This window comes from Mauremys mutica, chromosome 7 (assembly GCF_020497125.1).
Source record: "Mauremys mutica isolate MM-2020 ecotype Southern chromosome 7, ASM2049712v1, whole genome shotgun sequence".
Classification (NCBI taxonomy): Eukaryota; Metazoa; Chordata; order Testudines; family Geoemydidae; genus Mauremys; species Mauremys mutica.
In genome coordinates, this window is record NC_059078.1 from 35,708,645 (window position 1) to 35,724,686 (window position 16,042).

At 41.5% G+C, this 16,042-nt stretch overlaps 1 protein-coding gene across 1 annotated transcript in view; it reads left to right on the forward strand.

The window, feature by feature from the left end:
- NUP210 (nucleoporin 210) overlaps positions 1-16,042 on the forward strand; it is a 116,310-nt gene that overhangs the window by 90,385 nt on the left and 9,883 nt on the right. Inside the window, exons 30-35 of the mRNA XM_045025291.1 lie at positions 1,756-1,930; positions 5,302-5,477; positions 6,920-7,137; positions 8,685-8,821; positions 9,975-10,098; positions 13,591-13,737. Of these exons, the coding sequence (XP_044881226.1) occupies positions 1,756-1,930; positions 5,302-5,477; positions 6,920-7,137; positions 8,685-8,821; positions 9,975-10,098; positions 13,591-13,737 (977 nt within the window). The remainder of the gene's footprint in view (positions 1-1,755; positions 1,931-5,301; positions 5,478-6,919; positions 7,138-8,684; positions 8,822-9,974; positions 10,099-13,590; positions 13,738-16,042) is intronic.

Genomic DNA, 16,042 nt, shown 5'->3' on the forward strand with positions numbered 1-16,042 from the left:
TACTCTGAGCAGCTGAGGGCCCAACCAATGGAGAATAATTTGCATACTCCTTTTCATTGCACATCTCCCACAATGGTCAGACCATTCCCGCTATCCTGGGATATTCCTGTCACAGTTCAGGGCAACTGCACGTGTATTCTCCCCTTGTGGTCCCCCAGAGGAATCTTCTCTAGGCTCCTGACTCCCCAGCCTTCATCTCTTTTGGGTAGAAACCCGCATCTCTCTCCCTCCTGACTGGGAGTTTTCCAGACTCCACTGTTCCTTCCTTACACAGGGATATTGCCAGCAAGCGAAACTGCTGAACCAGGCCAGCGTCTGTGCTTGGCTTTCTCGCCAAAGGCTATGAACAACTAAATTGACCACAGTTACACATTACCACACAGCTCTTTCTAAGCAAGCACATTTATTCTTGAGGTGAAAACATTACAGAGTAGACATATAAAAACAATAAAAGAACCTACAGACATGCTAAAAGCTTACCACCGTTCACCCAGCAGTCTTAGGGGGCCGTACTAGATCAAGTCTTTCCAACTCTTCTGCAAGTATCGAGCCCCCCGGACAGAAAGTTCTGACTGTTGACTGAATCAGAAAGAAGGCTCTGAGTCAGTTTAAACTCAGGCTGTTTATCCAAAAGTCCTTTTGTCTGTTGGCCTCAGGAGAATCGAGTTTGAACTCGTATATGTAAGCCTCTCTGGGAAGTGATACTTCGGGGTGCTGGGGAGGGAGATGTAACAACCAGGCCGATTCCCCTTAATCACCACTCACAGCCTCAGTTCCTAGAGGAGCTGTGGTAGTCCTTCTGCATGAAGAATCACATAATCATACATAAACCATTCATTTAAAACAATGGACCCTAAAGATGCTCTGTGGGGTTGCAATATCTGTCACATCTCCCCCAGAGAGGTTACATACAATCCCAGCCCACAATAACACACAAACTAAGGCCTTCCAAGGAGAATGCAGGAAGTTGCCATATTTGTCACAATGCCACCAGAAACAGTTTATCCCGTGGTGTAATCAAGCCTGGCACCTTCACTATTTGACCAGCCATGAAGGGCCATCAGGATACAGTTTCCGTGTTGGGTTCCACAGAAGAAAATGCTGTATTCTCAGCTGAATGGAAAAATGCATGGGGGCGGGGAGACAGAAGAGAAGGTTGTTTATATGTATGATAGAACATGTGTAAGTGGGTCTTTAAAATATCCAATGAGTCAGAATGCCTGCTAATTAGAGTTTATACGTTTGCTCACTTTACTTATTAATATGCTAATACCATGGAGTGTTTTATTCCAAAAATTAACCTTGTGTACAAACAATTTCCAGGAAACTGATGAGAACTACTTAGTCATGTTCCTGTCTTTATCTTTAATACCAGTGTTGACCCTGGTAGACTAATCTGCTACTGAATACTGATGACGGAAAATGTCTGTGAAAGCCACATGCTGTACCCTTATACATTAATATTCTGAATGAAGTTCACGTCAGTGAATGATGACACTGTAAGGTAGTGGACAGCAAGTGGATTTTAATATATGCCCAAGCATAGATAAGACTTCTTCCAGGAAGGCTTGAATCAGGATCTGAACACTTGAATCTTAGATTAGATTACAGCATTTTGTGGCTTTATAGCAAAAACATGGTAAACGCACATATCAGATAGCACTAGTTTACGCTTGGTTTAAATAAATCTGGTTGTAAATGTAGATTTTGTTGTTTTTTGTTTTTTTTAAAGCTTTCTGTTTTTGCTTTATCAAGGGACAGAGTAGCTTCCCTGAGTTACCGTGTCCTGGATGGTCCCAATAAAGTTCCCGTTGTACAGATTGATGAGAGAGGCTTTCTGAACTCAGGGTCCTTGATAGGATCATCAACAATTGAAATAATTTCCCAGGAGCCGTTTGGAATCAACCAGACCATTGTAGTTGCCATTAAGGTAATATTTTTCTCTTTATCTTCACGAGGGTCAGAACACAATTAAGGCTAATGCTGTTCCATCCGTTAAAAACCTACGCTCCTATGACACCAACTGAGTAAAGTTAATTTCACCTTTAAATTCTACGGAGTATAAAATTCACAGATAAATGGACAGTTCAGTGTTCTTTTTAACAAGGTGTTGGAGTACCAGTTTGGTGGTGGTAATGAAGTTTTAAAATGTGCATCTCCTCACGTCGGATAATTCTCAGCTGTAGCACAGTTCACCAAAAATGTGCCTGTGGATTGCATGTGCACTTGTAAGCTAGAAAAATATTGTCCTAAAAAAAAATCTCTTCAGAAATGTTTTCTTTTTAGACGTGTTTGATACTCTGTAGCTACTGACATCTATCATAGGTGGTTCATTTCTCAAGGAGGGGAAAGGGATAAAGCCAGCTAGAGTGATGAATACAGTGTCAGCTACAAGGTGACTAACAGCGGTGCTTGAATTTTCAGCATGTCTGTGTTGTGCAGAAATCTCATTATCTATCTTCAGCTTCCAAGTACTGTAGCTCTTAACAGACTCTTTCTACAGGGAATCAAAACAGGAGAGTGACTACCCTCATGTTCAAATTTAGCTGCTGTCCAATGTACTTAGTAAGCCGGGCAAGAAGCTTGTCCAATGTTGGCGCATGTTGCTTGTAGTGCTAAAGTTCTCTGAAGTGCCTTCACTTCAGAGAAGGCACAAAAGTTATAGTTGGAACCAGCAGCAAAGGGATTAAATTGTCACCCTGACTAATGCTCTTTCATATGATTACCATTATTAAATTGCATGGACTTCTGCTTGGGTATAATCATGCATGTTTCTGTTTCACCACTTTGGGCACTGATGGCTCATCTGTCTGTCCTGTACTGTCAAAACCAAAGTAATACGGAAGAGTATATGAGTACTTTCCACATCCTTCAGGCCATAGCTTGCTTCCCCCTCCCTAGTACTTAGCCTAGACTCTGCTGGGTCCTGATCCAGTGTTCGTTATAACCACGGAAAAGACTCCTGTTGATTTTCTCGGGAGCTGGATCAGATACCCTGGCCGGCACGTTGGGGTGGTGGAGCCAGTTACTCATTCATTCTGTCCATTCATGGAACCAGCAAACTGCAGGATTGAGGATTTAAGACTGTAAGCTCTTTGGGGTAGGGGCTGTCTTTTTATTTCACATCCATACAGCTTCTGCTGTGACCTGTCTACTTATCTTAGGTACTTATCTTAGGTATTTATCTGGCCCTGTTGCTTTCTTAACGCCTCATATCTTGACTGTCTTTATCCTCACAATGTCCCTATGAGGTAGAAAAATTATATTAGCCCCATTTTAAAAATGGGGAATTGAGGCACAGAGAAACCAGGTGACTTGTCCAAGATCACACAGGGAGGCAGAGCAGGAAATGAACCCAGGTCTCCTGAGTCACAATAAGCTAGTCCTCTAATCACTGGGCTGGCCTTCCTCTATCTAGCTGTATATACCAATCTGAGTATTTTGGCAGTCTTTGCTCAGGAGAGGCTGTATTACTGAAACAGCAGGAGGCAATGAAAGTAAGGAGTGATGTACTATACCAGAGCTTTGTGGGGAGGTAAGCTCAGCACTTGCTCACATGCCGTCTGGCTCTAGTCAACCCAAACATCAAAACATTAATGCTAGAAATATTCAGAAAGCTGAGATGTTCTTAAAAAATAAATAGCTGCTTTCATCAATATTAGATTTAGCAGTTGTCTCTTGCAGACCCTGTTTTGAGACTGTTTAGTAAAACAGGCTTGAAAGTCTCTCATGGAAAATGGCATTTTTGTTATCTTGTTACATCAGTTAGTTGGGCAGATGGCCATATGCACTGATATTTTAGTTTATTACATCAGCTAGTGGAGCAGACAGCTGTACATACTGATATTTTAGCCACAGTTTTCAGACTCACCAAAGATGCAGTTTCCTTGAGGCCAAAGCCGTCCCGTCCTTTTCAAGTTTTGACATGTACGTTTTGAGATAAAATGTAAAACTCTGTTATCTGAGCCTCTTGGCTCAGAAGAAAGGTACCCTTGAGGGGGGCATTTAAATTACTGTTCTTTATATAGTTGAAGTTTTTTTTTCTTCCTTTATCCTTCCATTATTTATTTTCCAAAAGCTGTATTAGAGAAAACACACATTGTCCCTTTACTTTTGATAGCTAGCCTAGATAAGTCAAGCAGGTTTTCCTTTTATTAATTAATAATGGAAATACATTTCCACAACAAAACATTTGTGAATTCATCATCGTAAGAACGATTCCCTGCATTTAAGTGTTGCTGCAAAAATTTTCTTTATTTTTGCACAAACCCTTGTTTCTTTAAACAGCTTGAAAGATGGGAGCAGGGATTGTAAACCCATTCTGATTTTCTTGGGCAGGGAGCCATTAAAGCAGCAGAATGCAGCTTGCTGACCAATCTGGGTTTAACAGATGCAAGGTGGGCCCAATGAGTCAAGCCATAGGAGAGTTTATTTCAGAGTGGCCTGGCCCCTTCTGCAACATGGGCATTCCCTTTGAACATCCTGACTGAGATTGTGTGCTGTGCCTCTTAGAGATGCAATGCAGAACTTGCAGCCCAGTGGAAGTTACGTAGCTAAAGTGGCTTAGTCCTGCAGCACCAATATAATAGACACAACCCCGGGGAGCTGTGTGAATTGCAGCAGCCTCTCCCTGGCTGCCCATAATCTCCACAGTGCTGGAGCCACACCCCTCTATAGCAGGTCTTGAGAGGTGGCCATTGGAGGGCAGCCTTACAGCTATCTTCCACTGTTCCTGCACTGGGGGAAATCTTCCCCCTGCCAGATATGGGGCTTTTAGAGTCCCTTTATGCCACTCCAGGCCTTTTGCCTGGTGTAGAGGTAATGGAGCAGATGTTAGAATCTCATCCCTTGTTCATATGTACCTCATGCACCACTCACCCAGGGGCTGATCTTTGGGGATGTATAATCTTTGTATATCCACCTTTGCTGGGGAGAAGCCTGCAGGTTATTATTTGAGTTGTGTATCTGTTGAACTTTCTGGTTTTGTTTTACAGGATAAACACATCATCTCTGTAATTTTGTGCATTTGTTACATGTCATTATTGCTTCTCAGCTCTTGGTGCTATACGAGCAGGAGATGCTTTGCAAGGACTTTATGAAACATAATAAACCCTGTGTGAAATTAAAAGCTCCATCTCTCAATACTGTTGTAATGTCCAGACTAAAAATATGTGTGGTTCATAAAGAGCTCTACACATATCTGTGTCTGAAAATTATTTAAATAGCTTTATTTAATAGGCACCTCACAGTCAAGGGAAAAAAGCACTTTACAGAATATCATCTTTTATTAATATCATACAGGTGTCTCCTGTTTCTTACCTGAGAATCTCTATTAGTCCTGTTCTGCACACTCAAAACAAAGAGGCTCTGTTGGCTCTACCATTGGGTGTGACATTAACCTTCACAGTCCATTTCCATGATAACTCTGGAGATACCTTCCATTCGCACAATTCTGTGCTCAACCTTGCAACCAACAGGTAAGTGTCTATATCAGAGTATTAATTATAGGGGCAGCAAAGAAATGTAAAAGACATTGTATTATACCAATCATGGTAACTGCCCCAGCAAAAAAAAAAAAGGGGGGGGGGGAGATAAAGCTATGTCAGCAAGAGTGTGGCTGTACTTCTGGTGGGAGAATTGGGATCACAGGCTTGGGATCATTGATTGACTCCTGAAATGTGTACAGCCTTCAGAGATGCCAGAAAGAAGGGCACCAGTTAGTCACCAGTATTGACCTGAAAAAATGAAGTCATGCCTAGGCAAGGGCCAGTGGGAATGGGGTGTGTGTGCGTGTATATGCTTTCAGTGATTCTGAATCATTAAGTTGTACACATTGTTGGCTTATGTAACAAGTTGATCTTATTAGTGTTGGCCTTGCCCTTCCTCTCCTTCCTCCCTCCTGCCATTTGTCACACTCATTGCAGCTTCTCTTAAACTTAGGGAATTTGGAGTGGGGACTGTCTTCAGATGTGTTTGTGCAGTCTTTAGCACAGTGGGGATGCGATCCTGACTGGGGCTTTTGGGCACCACCAGGATACAATAAAAAATCATATTTGGTCAGTGGGATGTTCATCAAATTCCCCAACGATTACTGCACAAAGTTTGTCTTGCACAGAATTCCTTGTGTGAATACTTGGGTGAGAGTCATGAGAAAAAGAAAGATACGGGTTGGGTATTTTTTAAGATATCTTGTCTTTCCCCCACTCATATAGATATATCTTGGTATTAGTATGGTCAGGAGTGTGCAGTGTTGGGGAGAGTGCATATCTCAGTAACAGTTTGAAGACACTGACCTAGTAGAGTTAAGAGATTTTGGCATTTAGTGCTAGACCCATTCATAGGGTTTTCATTTTATTCCTTCTTTCCTCTGTGAAAAGTAAAAGAAGAGGCTTGCCTCTCTTTAAGAGCTTCTTGAAATGCTAGAAAATGATATATTAGGTCATAAGGACCTCATGATTTCCTCTTCTGAACTCTCAGACTCATAGACTTTAAGGTCAGAAGGGACCATCGTGATCATCTAGTCTGACCTCCTGCACATTGCAGGCCACAGAACCTCACCCACTTCTGAAATAGACCTCTAACCTCTGCCTGAGTTACTGAAGTCCTCAAGTTGTGGTTTAAAGACTGCAAGTTACAGAAAATTCACCATTTACACTAGTTTAAACCTGCAGGTGACCCATGACCCATGTTACAGAGTGCAGTGGTTAGGATTCAGATTTTCTTAAATGACAACTAAATACATCATTTGTCTATTTTTGCTCCTTTTTGTTAATCTCAGTTAATAACCATCCCAAAAAAGGAGTCAGGCAAAGTGAGATGTTTTTTAAAAATTGAATAAATGCCTATCAGACCGGAGGAGAGTAAAGGGAATAGAAGAATTTTCTGAAAACCAAAGCATTTTTTTTCCTTTTATTTACAGAGATGACTTTGTGCAGATTGGGAAAGGAACCACGAACAACACATTTGTAATTCGAACTGTAAATGTAGGCTTGACCTTGCTTATGGTTTGGGATACAGAGCACAGTGGAATTGCAGATTATGTCCCTTTTCCTGTGCAACATGCCATTTTCCCTGAGCTCAGAGACATGGTAGTAGGTGATGTCATCTGTTTTAGTACTACACTGATAAATCAAGAAGGTAAGAAACACTAGCTGTTTAGATGCATTTCAATGCTGGCTCTGAATTACCATGGAAACTTTGTAGTGCTATGCCTTGTGACAGTCTAGGGAAACCAAATACATTTATTTATGATGATGATCAGAATCAAATGACACTTGCTATTCTTTTGAACACCACAAATAAGTTTGATCAACTGCAGCTTTCAAAAATTTCACTTGTGTTGAGCTCTTGGGCATCAAACATCTGCAGTTTCCAATTCAATTGTTCCTAAAATATAAAACATTCTGGAAAAGGCTTAGTTTAAAAAAATGAACAGGGATAATAATACAAAGACACAGTCTTGAGGCCTTTACTCAATCCTCTAATTAGTTCTTTGGCCTTAATGGGATTTTTGCAAGAGTAGAACTTCTGCTGGTGTAACTGAGAGCAGAATGTGGCTCTGAGGCAAGGACCACACATCGGATAGCATAGCTAATCACACACTCACACTCACACACTCACTCACTCTGTGGGAATTGGTGTATACCAGGGGTAGGCAACCTATGGTACGTGTGCCGAAGGCGGCACACAAGCTGATTTTCAGTGGCACTCATACTGGCCGGGTCCTGGCCACTGGTCCAGGGAGATCTGCATTTTAATTTAATTTTAAATGAAGCTTCTTAAACATTTTAAAAACCTTATTTACTTTACATACAACAATAGTTTAGTTTTATATTATAGACTTATAGAAAGAGACCTTCTAAAAACATTAAAATGTATTACTGGGACGCGAAACCTTAAACTTCTGAAAGGTTGCCAACCCCTGGTGTATATAATGGTGGGTACCTGTTGATACAGGGTCAGGCCAGATGGCTACAGAAGAGTGATAGAAGGCAGATATTTTGGCCCAGGTTAAGTAGGTCCCCTTTCCCTGGGTAAGGTAACAGGGAAGGTTCCAGAACAATCAGGACTTTCCTGGAAACAAGGTAGACAGGCTGATTAGAACACCTGCAGCCAATCAAGAAGCTGCTAGAATCAATTAAGGCAGGCTAATCAGGGCACCTGGGTTTAAAAAGGACCTCACTTCAGTTTGTGGTGCGTGTGTGAGGAGCTGGGAGCAAGAGGCGCAAGGAGCTGAGAGTGAGAGGGTGTGCTGCTGGAGGACTGAGGAGTACAAGCGTTAGACACCAGGAGGAAGGTCCTGTGGTGAGGATAAAGAAGGTGTTTGGAGGAGGCCATGGGGAAGTAGCCCAGGGAGTTGTAGCTGTCATGCAGCTGTTACAGGAGACACTGTAGACAGCTGCAATCCACAGGGCCCTGGGCTGGAACCCAGAGTAGAGGGCGGCCCGGGTTCCCCCCAAACCTCCCAACTTTTGATCAGACACAGGAGGAGTTGACCCAGACTGTGGGTTCCACCAGAGGGGAAGATCTCTGAGGCGAGCAAATCCGCCAATAAGCACAGGACCCACCAAGGTAGAGGAGGAACTTTGTCACACTATAGATACATACTCCAGTTTGAAAACACACATGGCTAGCATATTGGAACCCTGTTAAGCAATTAATTTACAAATAGTCTTTTCTCATAGGCTTGTCAGGAGTCTGGAGCTCTTCTCTGAGCCGTGTTCTTCAGGTTGACCCAAGGACAGGTGTAGCTGTGGCAAGGGATTCAGGAGTTGTCACTGTTTATTATGAGATTCCTGGACTACTTAAAACATACAGGGAGGTGAGACACTTTTAACTTCCACTCGTGCTGTTGAGGTTTGTTTGCTGTCTGTTAGGAACATATTTCTACCTACAGTCACATTTTTTTTTTAAGCAACAAAATGTTAAGCTTCTGTTGCTATCCTTATTTAATTTTTTTTCTTGGAAATGTATAAATTTGTTCCTATATCTGTACTGTTTATCTTGAGCAGAAGATGAATTGATGGGGAAAATATCTGGTGCACTTCCAAAGGCATCATGGTTATAGTTTGTGTTAAAGAAGGCAATTAAACTTAATCGTTTGCATTTTGAGCCTGTACTATTTTTATATGGCACACTTCATTTCTTTGCTTGGCTAAGTTGGTTTCAGATGCTGAACAGCTTTTGATTAATCCAGTGTTTCTCAAACAGGGGTCGCCGCTTGTGTAGGGAAAGCCCCTGGTGGGCCAGGCTAGTTTGTTTACCTGCCCCGTCCGCAGGTCCAGCCGATCGTGGCTCCCACTGGCCATGGTTCGCCGCTGCAGGCCAATGGGAGCCGCTGGAAGCGGCAGCCAGTACATCCCTTTGCCCGCGCCACTTCCAGCAGCTGCCATTGGCCTGCAGTGGCGAACAGGGCAGGTAAACAAATGGCCTGGCCCGCCAGGGGCTTTCCCCGCACAAGCGGCGACTCCAGTTTGAGAAACACTGGATTAAGGCTCTGCTTTTCTGAATGAAGTTTCACTGTTTGAATGAGATACCAACCAGAATTTTTTTCATATGGTACCATATGTACTGTACATTGGCCAGTCAGTATTACTGAATTTAAAGGGAATTGCGTTTATTTGATCTTCAGTGAAATAGTTCTGTCTACGCTGAAGTCACAATATCAGCAGACATAAGAGCACCAGACATTATTTTTAATTAAATTAAATCCAGCTTTTTTTGTGCCTGGTTTCTTGTGACTGATTTATGAGGGATTAATAGAAATAGTAAAATGTTTTTCTAACTTAAGTTACCTAAAAGAGCAACTTCTAAAATTAGAGAAATGCAGCATTTCTTTAAAAAAAAATGCATCTTTTGTCTGGTGTGTGTGAGAGAGGAGTATCCGTTTTTGACTTACTAAAATCCATTCCTGCCTTAATTTGTGTTCATTTATCAGTCTTGTGTAGCAGGGTTCTTCGGTGTCTTTCTTTTAGGTATTGATCAGTATTCCTCAAAGGATTATAGCGATGCATGTAACTGGAGTGAAAACAAACTTACAAGGAGTTGCAGCTTCAAAAGTTTTAGTTGCAGCTGGGGACAGAAGCAAAAATTTGAAAGGTACTGTGCTGAATCTTCTCCTGCTTGCCTGTTCATTACTTAACTGCACATGCATGATGCACTGTCTCTCCTCTAACATCTAGGAGTGTAGCAAGAAAGGATCCTGCACTAGTGCTTCACCACTGCCTCGCAAGTTATGTGGGAGTCGTCATGGTCATGTTGTGAGTTTGTAGGGATTTACTGGCTTTTTCCTTTCCCCGCCAAAATCTGGGTGAGAAGACCATGGGCATGCTCCTGAGTCACCACACCCAGTGATGGGGGAATGGACAGCCAGTGAGAGCTTTCGAGCAGCTGGGCTAGAACCAGGAGGGAGGGGAGAAAAAGCCCAACCTTTCCCTCCCAGTAGCCATGAAAGATGGGGCGGCAAGAGCTGAGACTCCCTGTCACTCTCAGCAACTGTGTTATGTGAGTGAGATGTTCACAACACTATGTGGTGAATTGAGCCAGGAGGTTGCATAGTGTGAAGATACTGAATTTCAGTGAGGCATCATCATATAGTGATACACCATTGTGATGCCAGTATTGCCACATACTCTCAGGAAGTCACAATGTGATTCTTTTGTGGCCAAGGAGCTGTACAGCTGTTAATATGGGAGTTCTGCTGTCCTGTGCTGTGAGCTCTTCATAATCATTGTAAGGCCTAAGTATATGACTATACTAAAAAAACCCAAAAGCCTGTGGCTATGAGTCTCAGAACCCTGGCTGGGTTTCAGAGTCCAAGCAGGAATGTCTACGTGGCTATTTTTAGCTCTGTAGTCAAGTCCCGCTCTGAGACTCACTGCTGTGGCGGTTTTTCTGTGTAGATGTACTCTTAGTGCTTTGAGCGACAATACTGTCACAACCACAAGGAAATCAGAACAAGGTTCTGATATGTTACAATGGAAAAAGATAGTGTCAGAGGGGTAGCCGTGTTAGTCTGGATCTGTAAAAAGCGACAGAGTCCTGTGGCACCTTATAGACCAGGGGTTCTCAGACTTGTGTACTGGTGACCCCTTTCACATAGCAAGCCTCAGAGTGTGACCCCACCCTTTATACATTTAAAAACACTTTTTTATATATTTAACACTATTATAAATGCTGGAGGCAAAGCGGGATTTGGGGTGGAGGCTGACAGCTTGCGACCCCCCCATGTAATAACGTCGTGACCCCCGATGGGTCCCGACCCCCAGTTTGAAAACACCTGTTATAGACTAACAGAAGTATTGGAGAATAAGCTTTCGTGGGTGAATACCCACTTCATCAGACACATGGGAAAAGAGATGAACATATTTTTGAACTACACCTCTACCTGAATATAACGCTGTCCTCGGGAGCCAAAAAAATCTTACCGCGTTATAGGTGAAAACGCGTTATATTGAACTTGATTTGATCCGTGGGAGAGCACAGCCCTGCCTCCCTGGAGCGCTGCTTTACTGTGTTATATCCAAATTCGTGTTATATTGGGTGGTGTTTTAACAGGGTAGAGGTGTAATATAAGTGGGAGAATTTCAATGGTTTTAGCAAAAAAAGAATAATAAAAATAACAATCTCCCTACTTTTCAGCCAGCTGTTCGAGGGCTGTTTAAAATTTTGAATTCCCAAATTAAATAAATGGGCGAGGTTTCAGAAATAAAACTAGTGCAATTTCCACCTTTGCTCGCAACAAATGAAGGAAGAAAGATGTACAAGGAAAGTGTACTTGAACCTGACTGTCACATTCATTGTCATAGGCCATTAAAATATAGCCTGCTTGTATTTAGTGCTCATGACCCGCACCAGAGTCAGGGCCCTGCAGGCCAACTCCCTCTTTCTGCAGGATAGATACAGCACAGACAGAGTCTCTTCAAGCCTTCTACACATTATCTCAACTTTGTGTGGGAGGAACCACTTTCAGAGTGAGAGAACAGATTAGTCTCCAGGCATGTTCAGTTCTTGATATCTCTGTTGAGATTACCAGCAAGAGCATCATTTTGTAACATTTTTTTGTGATCTAGACACTTTTCTGCTAGCACATGGAATGATGCTTTCACTTAACTCACACAGGCCGTGTCAGAGGCCTTTCAGTCAGCGCTGACAGATGAATGGGAAACCTAGTGAAGAAAGGCTCTGTATCTAATTACCAGTTTCCCCAAGCCATCCAATTCACAGTTTTGCCCTTATGAAAACAAAACAAATTTTAAAATCACTCAGGTTTCTTCTACTTAAATACTGAAGGTTGCAGCTTCTCTTCAGATGCAGACAGAGAGAATATTTTAGGAAACTCCAGACATATTTTTAACTGAGTACCAATTGGCACAACTGCAAAAAACCAATTTTCAGCTTTAATGGGAATGCTGTCATTTGAAAATTTGTTCTTCTGTACTTAGAGAAAACAGAAATGCTTGTAAAGTTTGCTTTGTCTTGATAAAGGTCAAGTCAGACCCAGACTATCATTTTTCTGCAGATATATCTGAAGGCAAAGCAAGTGTTTGTTTTCAGAAGTTCCAAGCTTGAAATTTGTTTTTTAAATTGGGCTTTTGTTTTTCATGCAATGGACATGGAGTAGTATGGAACCTCTGTTAACACTTTTGTATAGCGCTCTTTTGGAACTACTTTGATTCATTATTTTTGTGAATTATGGATACTTTCATGATTTTTGAAACCAAAGAGATCAATAAATGTGTGTGTCTGTTTTTCTTACTGATGAAAAGGAGTTAGTAGTCAACCAACAGCTTAATTGGTTCACTGTTAGAATGTAATTGACTTTTTAAAGTAATATATTTAGCATTAAGCATGCTTATGCTCACCATTACTGTGATTGCAGCAAAGAGTCCTGTGGCATCTTATAGACTAACAGACGTTTTGGAGCATGAGCTTTCGTGGGTGAATACCCACTTCGTCGGATGCTTATGCTCACCATTACTGTGATTGACAATTGTACCAAAAATATTTGGGTTTTTTTAGAACCACTTTACAAGTGAAGTTAAATATATTTTATCTTCTGATTAATAAGCCATACTTGATTTAATCACAGTGCCTTTTTGTTAATATTGAGCAGTCTTAACATTCAGCACTTGTTGAAATGATATTTTTAGTATATTTTTGTATGAACTATTGGCCTGTTCAAATCGAATAATAAATTACATAATTTTTCCCCTTGAACAACTACTGAAAAATACCTTTTAGTGGGACTTTCAGAATTTGCCTAACTTATGAGGTACAAGCTATAGGAAAAAAAGTGTAAATGTGCTGAAATCTATGCTTCAATATCACTCACTGACTGACAAAAAAATTCTTTTTTACTTATCTAAACTACCATTATAAAACTTTCAGTTATACATACTCTTTCAGGCTACATGTGAGACAAGACAACTGCATTACTTATTGTAAGACATTTTTATAGTATGTCTGAGATTATAATGAGGATGGCAGAATGACTTGAAATTTCCTCTCAGAAATTATGGTGAGCCATCCTTTTGTGTTAGCAAAGTTCGCTTTTTATCTTACACGCCTGTTTTCCCCCCCCCCCCTTAGGGGACTGTTCACCTGTTCAGATTGAAGCCATTAAAGAACTACAACCAGAGTCCAATATCGGCTGCCACCTTCATTTTAATAAGGATGCATTTGATTTCCCAGCACATGATATTTTTACAGCAGAACCTGGATTTGATGCAGTTTCAGGTAAAATGGGGAAAGAAGCTGAGATTGCAAATGCGGAGCTCCAGTGCTACTGCGATTTGTTCTAACATTCCTTGTGCATCCAGAACTTCTGTTCAAGCCAGTGGGAGTCTTGAATGCATAAGGAATTAAGGAGTGGATCCCAAGTGTAATTTAGAGGTTTTTAATGTTAGTTTGTTACTTATGTGTAGTTGTCTGACATTTGTATAATCTCTGTTACTGTTTGCTCCATACAGCAGTCAAGATCTTAATGTTTTCAAACAAGTCCTGAACCAGTGGGGGTTCATTAATTTCCACATGTCCTCCTATCTATATAGTGCTGTTCTGAGAAATCTTATATGATACAACCCTGTGTGGATTTAATGATGCACTTGGTAGAATTTTGGGCTGCATCATTATTCAAGACTTTAATGCTAAGAAATCACTACCCTAGATCACTTACGGAAAGGTTGAAGGTACAAATTAAGGTCCTGATTCTGCAAACCCATATGAATAACTTCACACATACGAGACTTTCCATTGCACCTTGAAATGGATGGGAAGCGAATGCCATCTGTGAAACGGAGACATAATGTGCTCATGCTGATCCACTTCACAAAGCTAGTTGGGGTGCCATATTTTGCTCTAGCTGAATTGTATAAAGGTAGCCCCAGCTAGCTTGCATTGTAGTGGCCTAGTCTGGATGTGGATGACTGTGTCTGGGCCTGGTTCTGTAAGGAAAGGCTTCAGTTTCTTGGCTAACTGCAGATGACAAAACAAAAAGTACAAGCCACCACTGCTACCTGAGAATGCATGAGCACTCAGGTGTCAAGAAATACCCTGACATTGGGAACCTCTTCAGCAATGGAAGGGCCTAACCCATCAACAGGTGAAACAATTACAATTCACATCAATTCCCCTAGCTGCTTCCCCTGCCAGGCACCAATGCCTTTGTCTTCTATCTAGAGTCAGTCTCAGATTCATAGAGTTTATGCTCAGATGGGACCATTAAATCACCTAGTCTGACCTGTATAGCACAGGCCATTAAATTTCACCCAGATAACCCTGTATTGAGCCCAATAACGTGTGTTGGGCTAAAGCCAATCTTCTCAGTCTGTTCACTGTCCCTGTCTTGTGCAGGTATTGCAGTATCATCAACCCCAAGGATTCAAAAATCACAAGAATGGCTTAAAAATTATATGCTTTTTTAACCTAATGCATTTGAAGTTCTTCTTTATTTGGGTTGTGAACATTTTAGGGATTCATGTTTTCAGGTTTTCCCCTACAACCGTGAGGGCTAGAATCTTTTATTTTAATGAAAGCTAAGATTCTCCTCTGATCCCATGACATTAGTAGCTGGGACTTTAAGACCAAAACATTGTGAGACTTGCGATTAAAATCATGAGAGTTGGCAGCACTGGGAGAGCAGAAGAGAAGTGTACATGAGTGACAATATGGTTTTTAAAAAGCACAGATTATGTGGAGAGAGCATTCTTATAATAGTCTGGTAGACCTGCTGCTCTGGATAATGGAGGTTACCTTTGTTGTAAGTGCTGCAGAAAGTATGCCATCAGGGGTAAGATGTGTGCAGTTTCCTTATACAGAAAAAAGGGGCATGTATTTATCCTTGCTTCAGATCTGTGCTTAAACACATGGTCAGCCAAACCTTCCGAGGTGCGAGAGTGTGGTTACTCCCTCCCCCTCAAATTCTTGAGAAAAGCATCTGTCTTGTGATATAGAAAACGAGTGGCGGAGAAAATGGCAAGGAAACTGATGTGTATGAGAAAATCAGCTTGTACTGATAATATCCGCTCTGCTCACTTTGGGATTATTTTATTTATTTATTTTATTAATCCTTAGTCATCAATTGGGATGACTTTTAAGAGGTTGGAGGGAATCACTGAATATCTGAGCAGTAATGGAGCAGTGCACAATAAGGCAGTATGCAGGATGGGTTTCTAAGAACAAATCATACCAGACAAAGTTGATTATGATGGTTGTTGGCTAGATGGATGAAGAGAACAGAGTGTATGTTATGTTTGGATTGGAATAATGCATTTGATCCAGTGTTCCCAGAAATCATACACTCAAAATTTGGTTCAAACCAGCTGGGCACGTGAACAATTTTACATGAAGGAAGTCTTCTAGTTCAGTATCCCTGGGAATTATTGCTAGGCCCCATCCTAGGGTCTTATTTGTTCACTGCACTTTCATGCCTTTTCCCACTCTTGGGATACCCTGTCCATTGTGGTTTGTCAGGGCATCACCTTCCCCTTGTTCTTTTCCCCTCTAAAGTCTCCCTTCCACAAGGAACGTTCTTGGGTGTGAA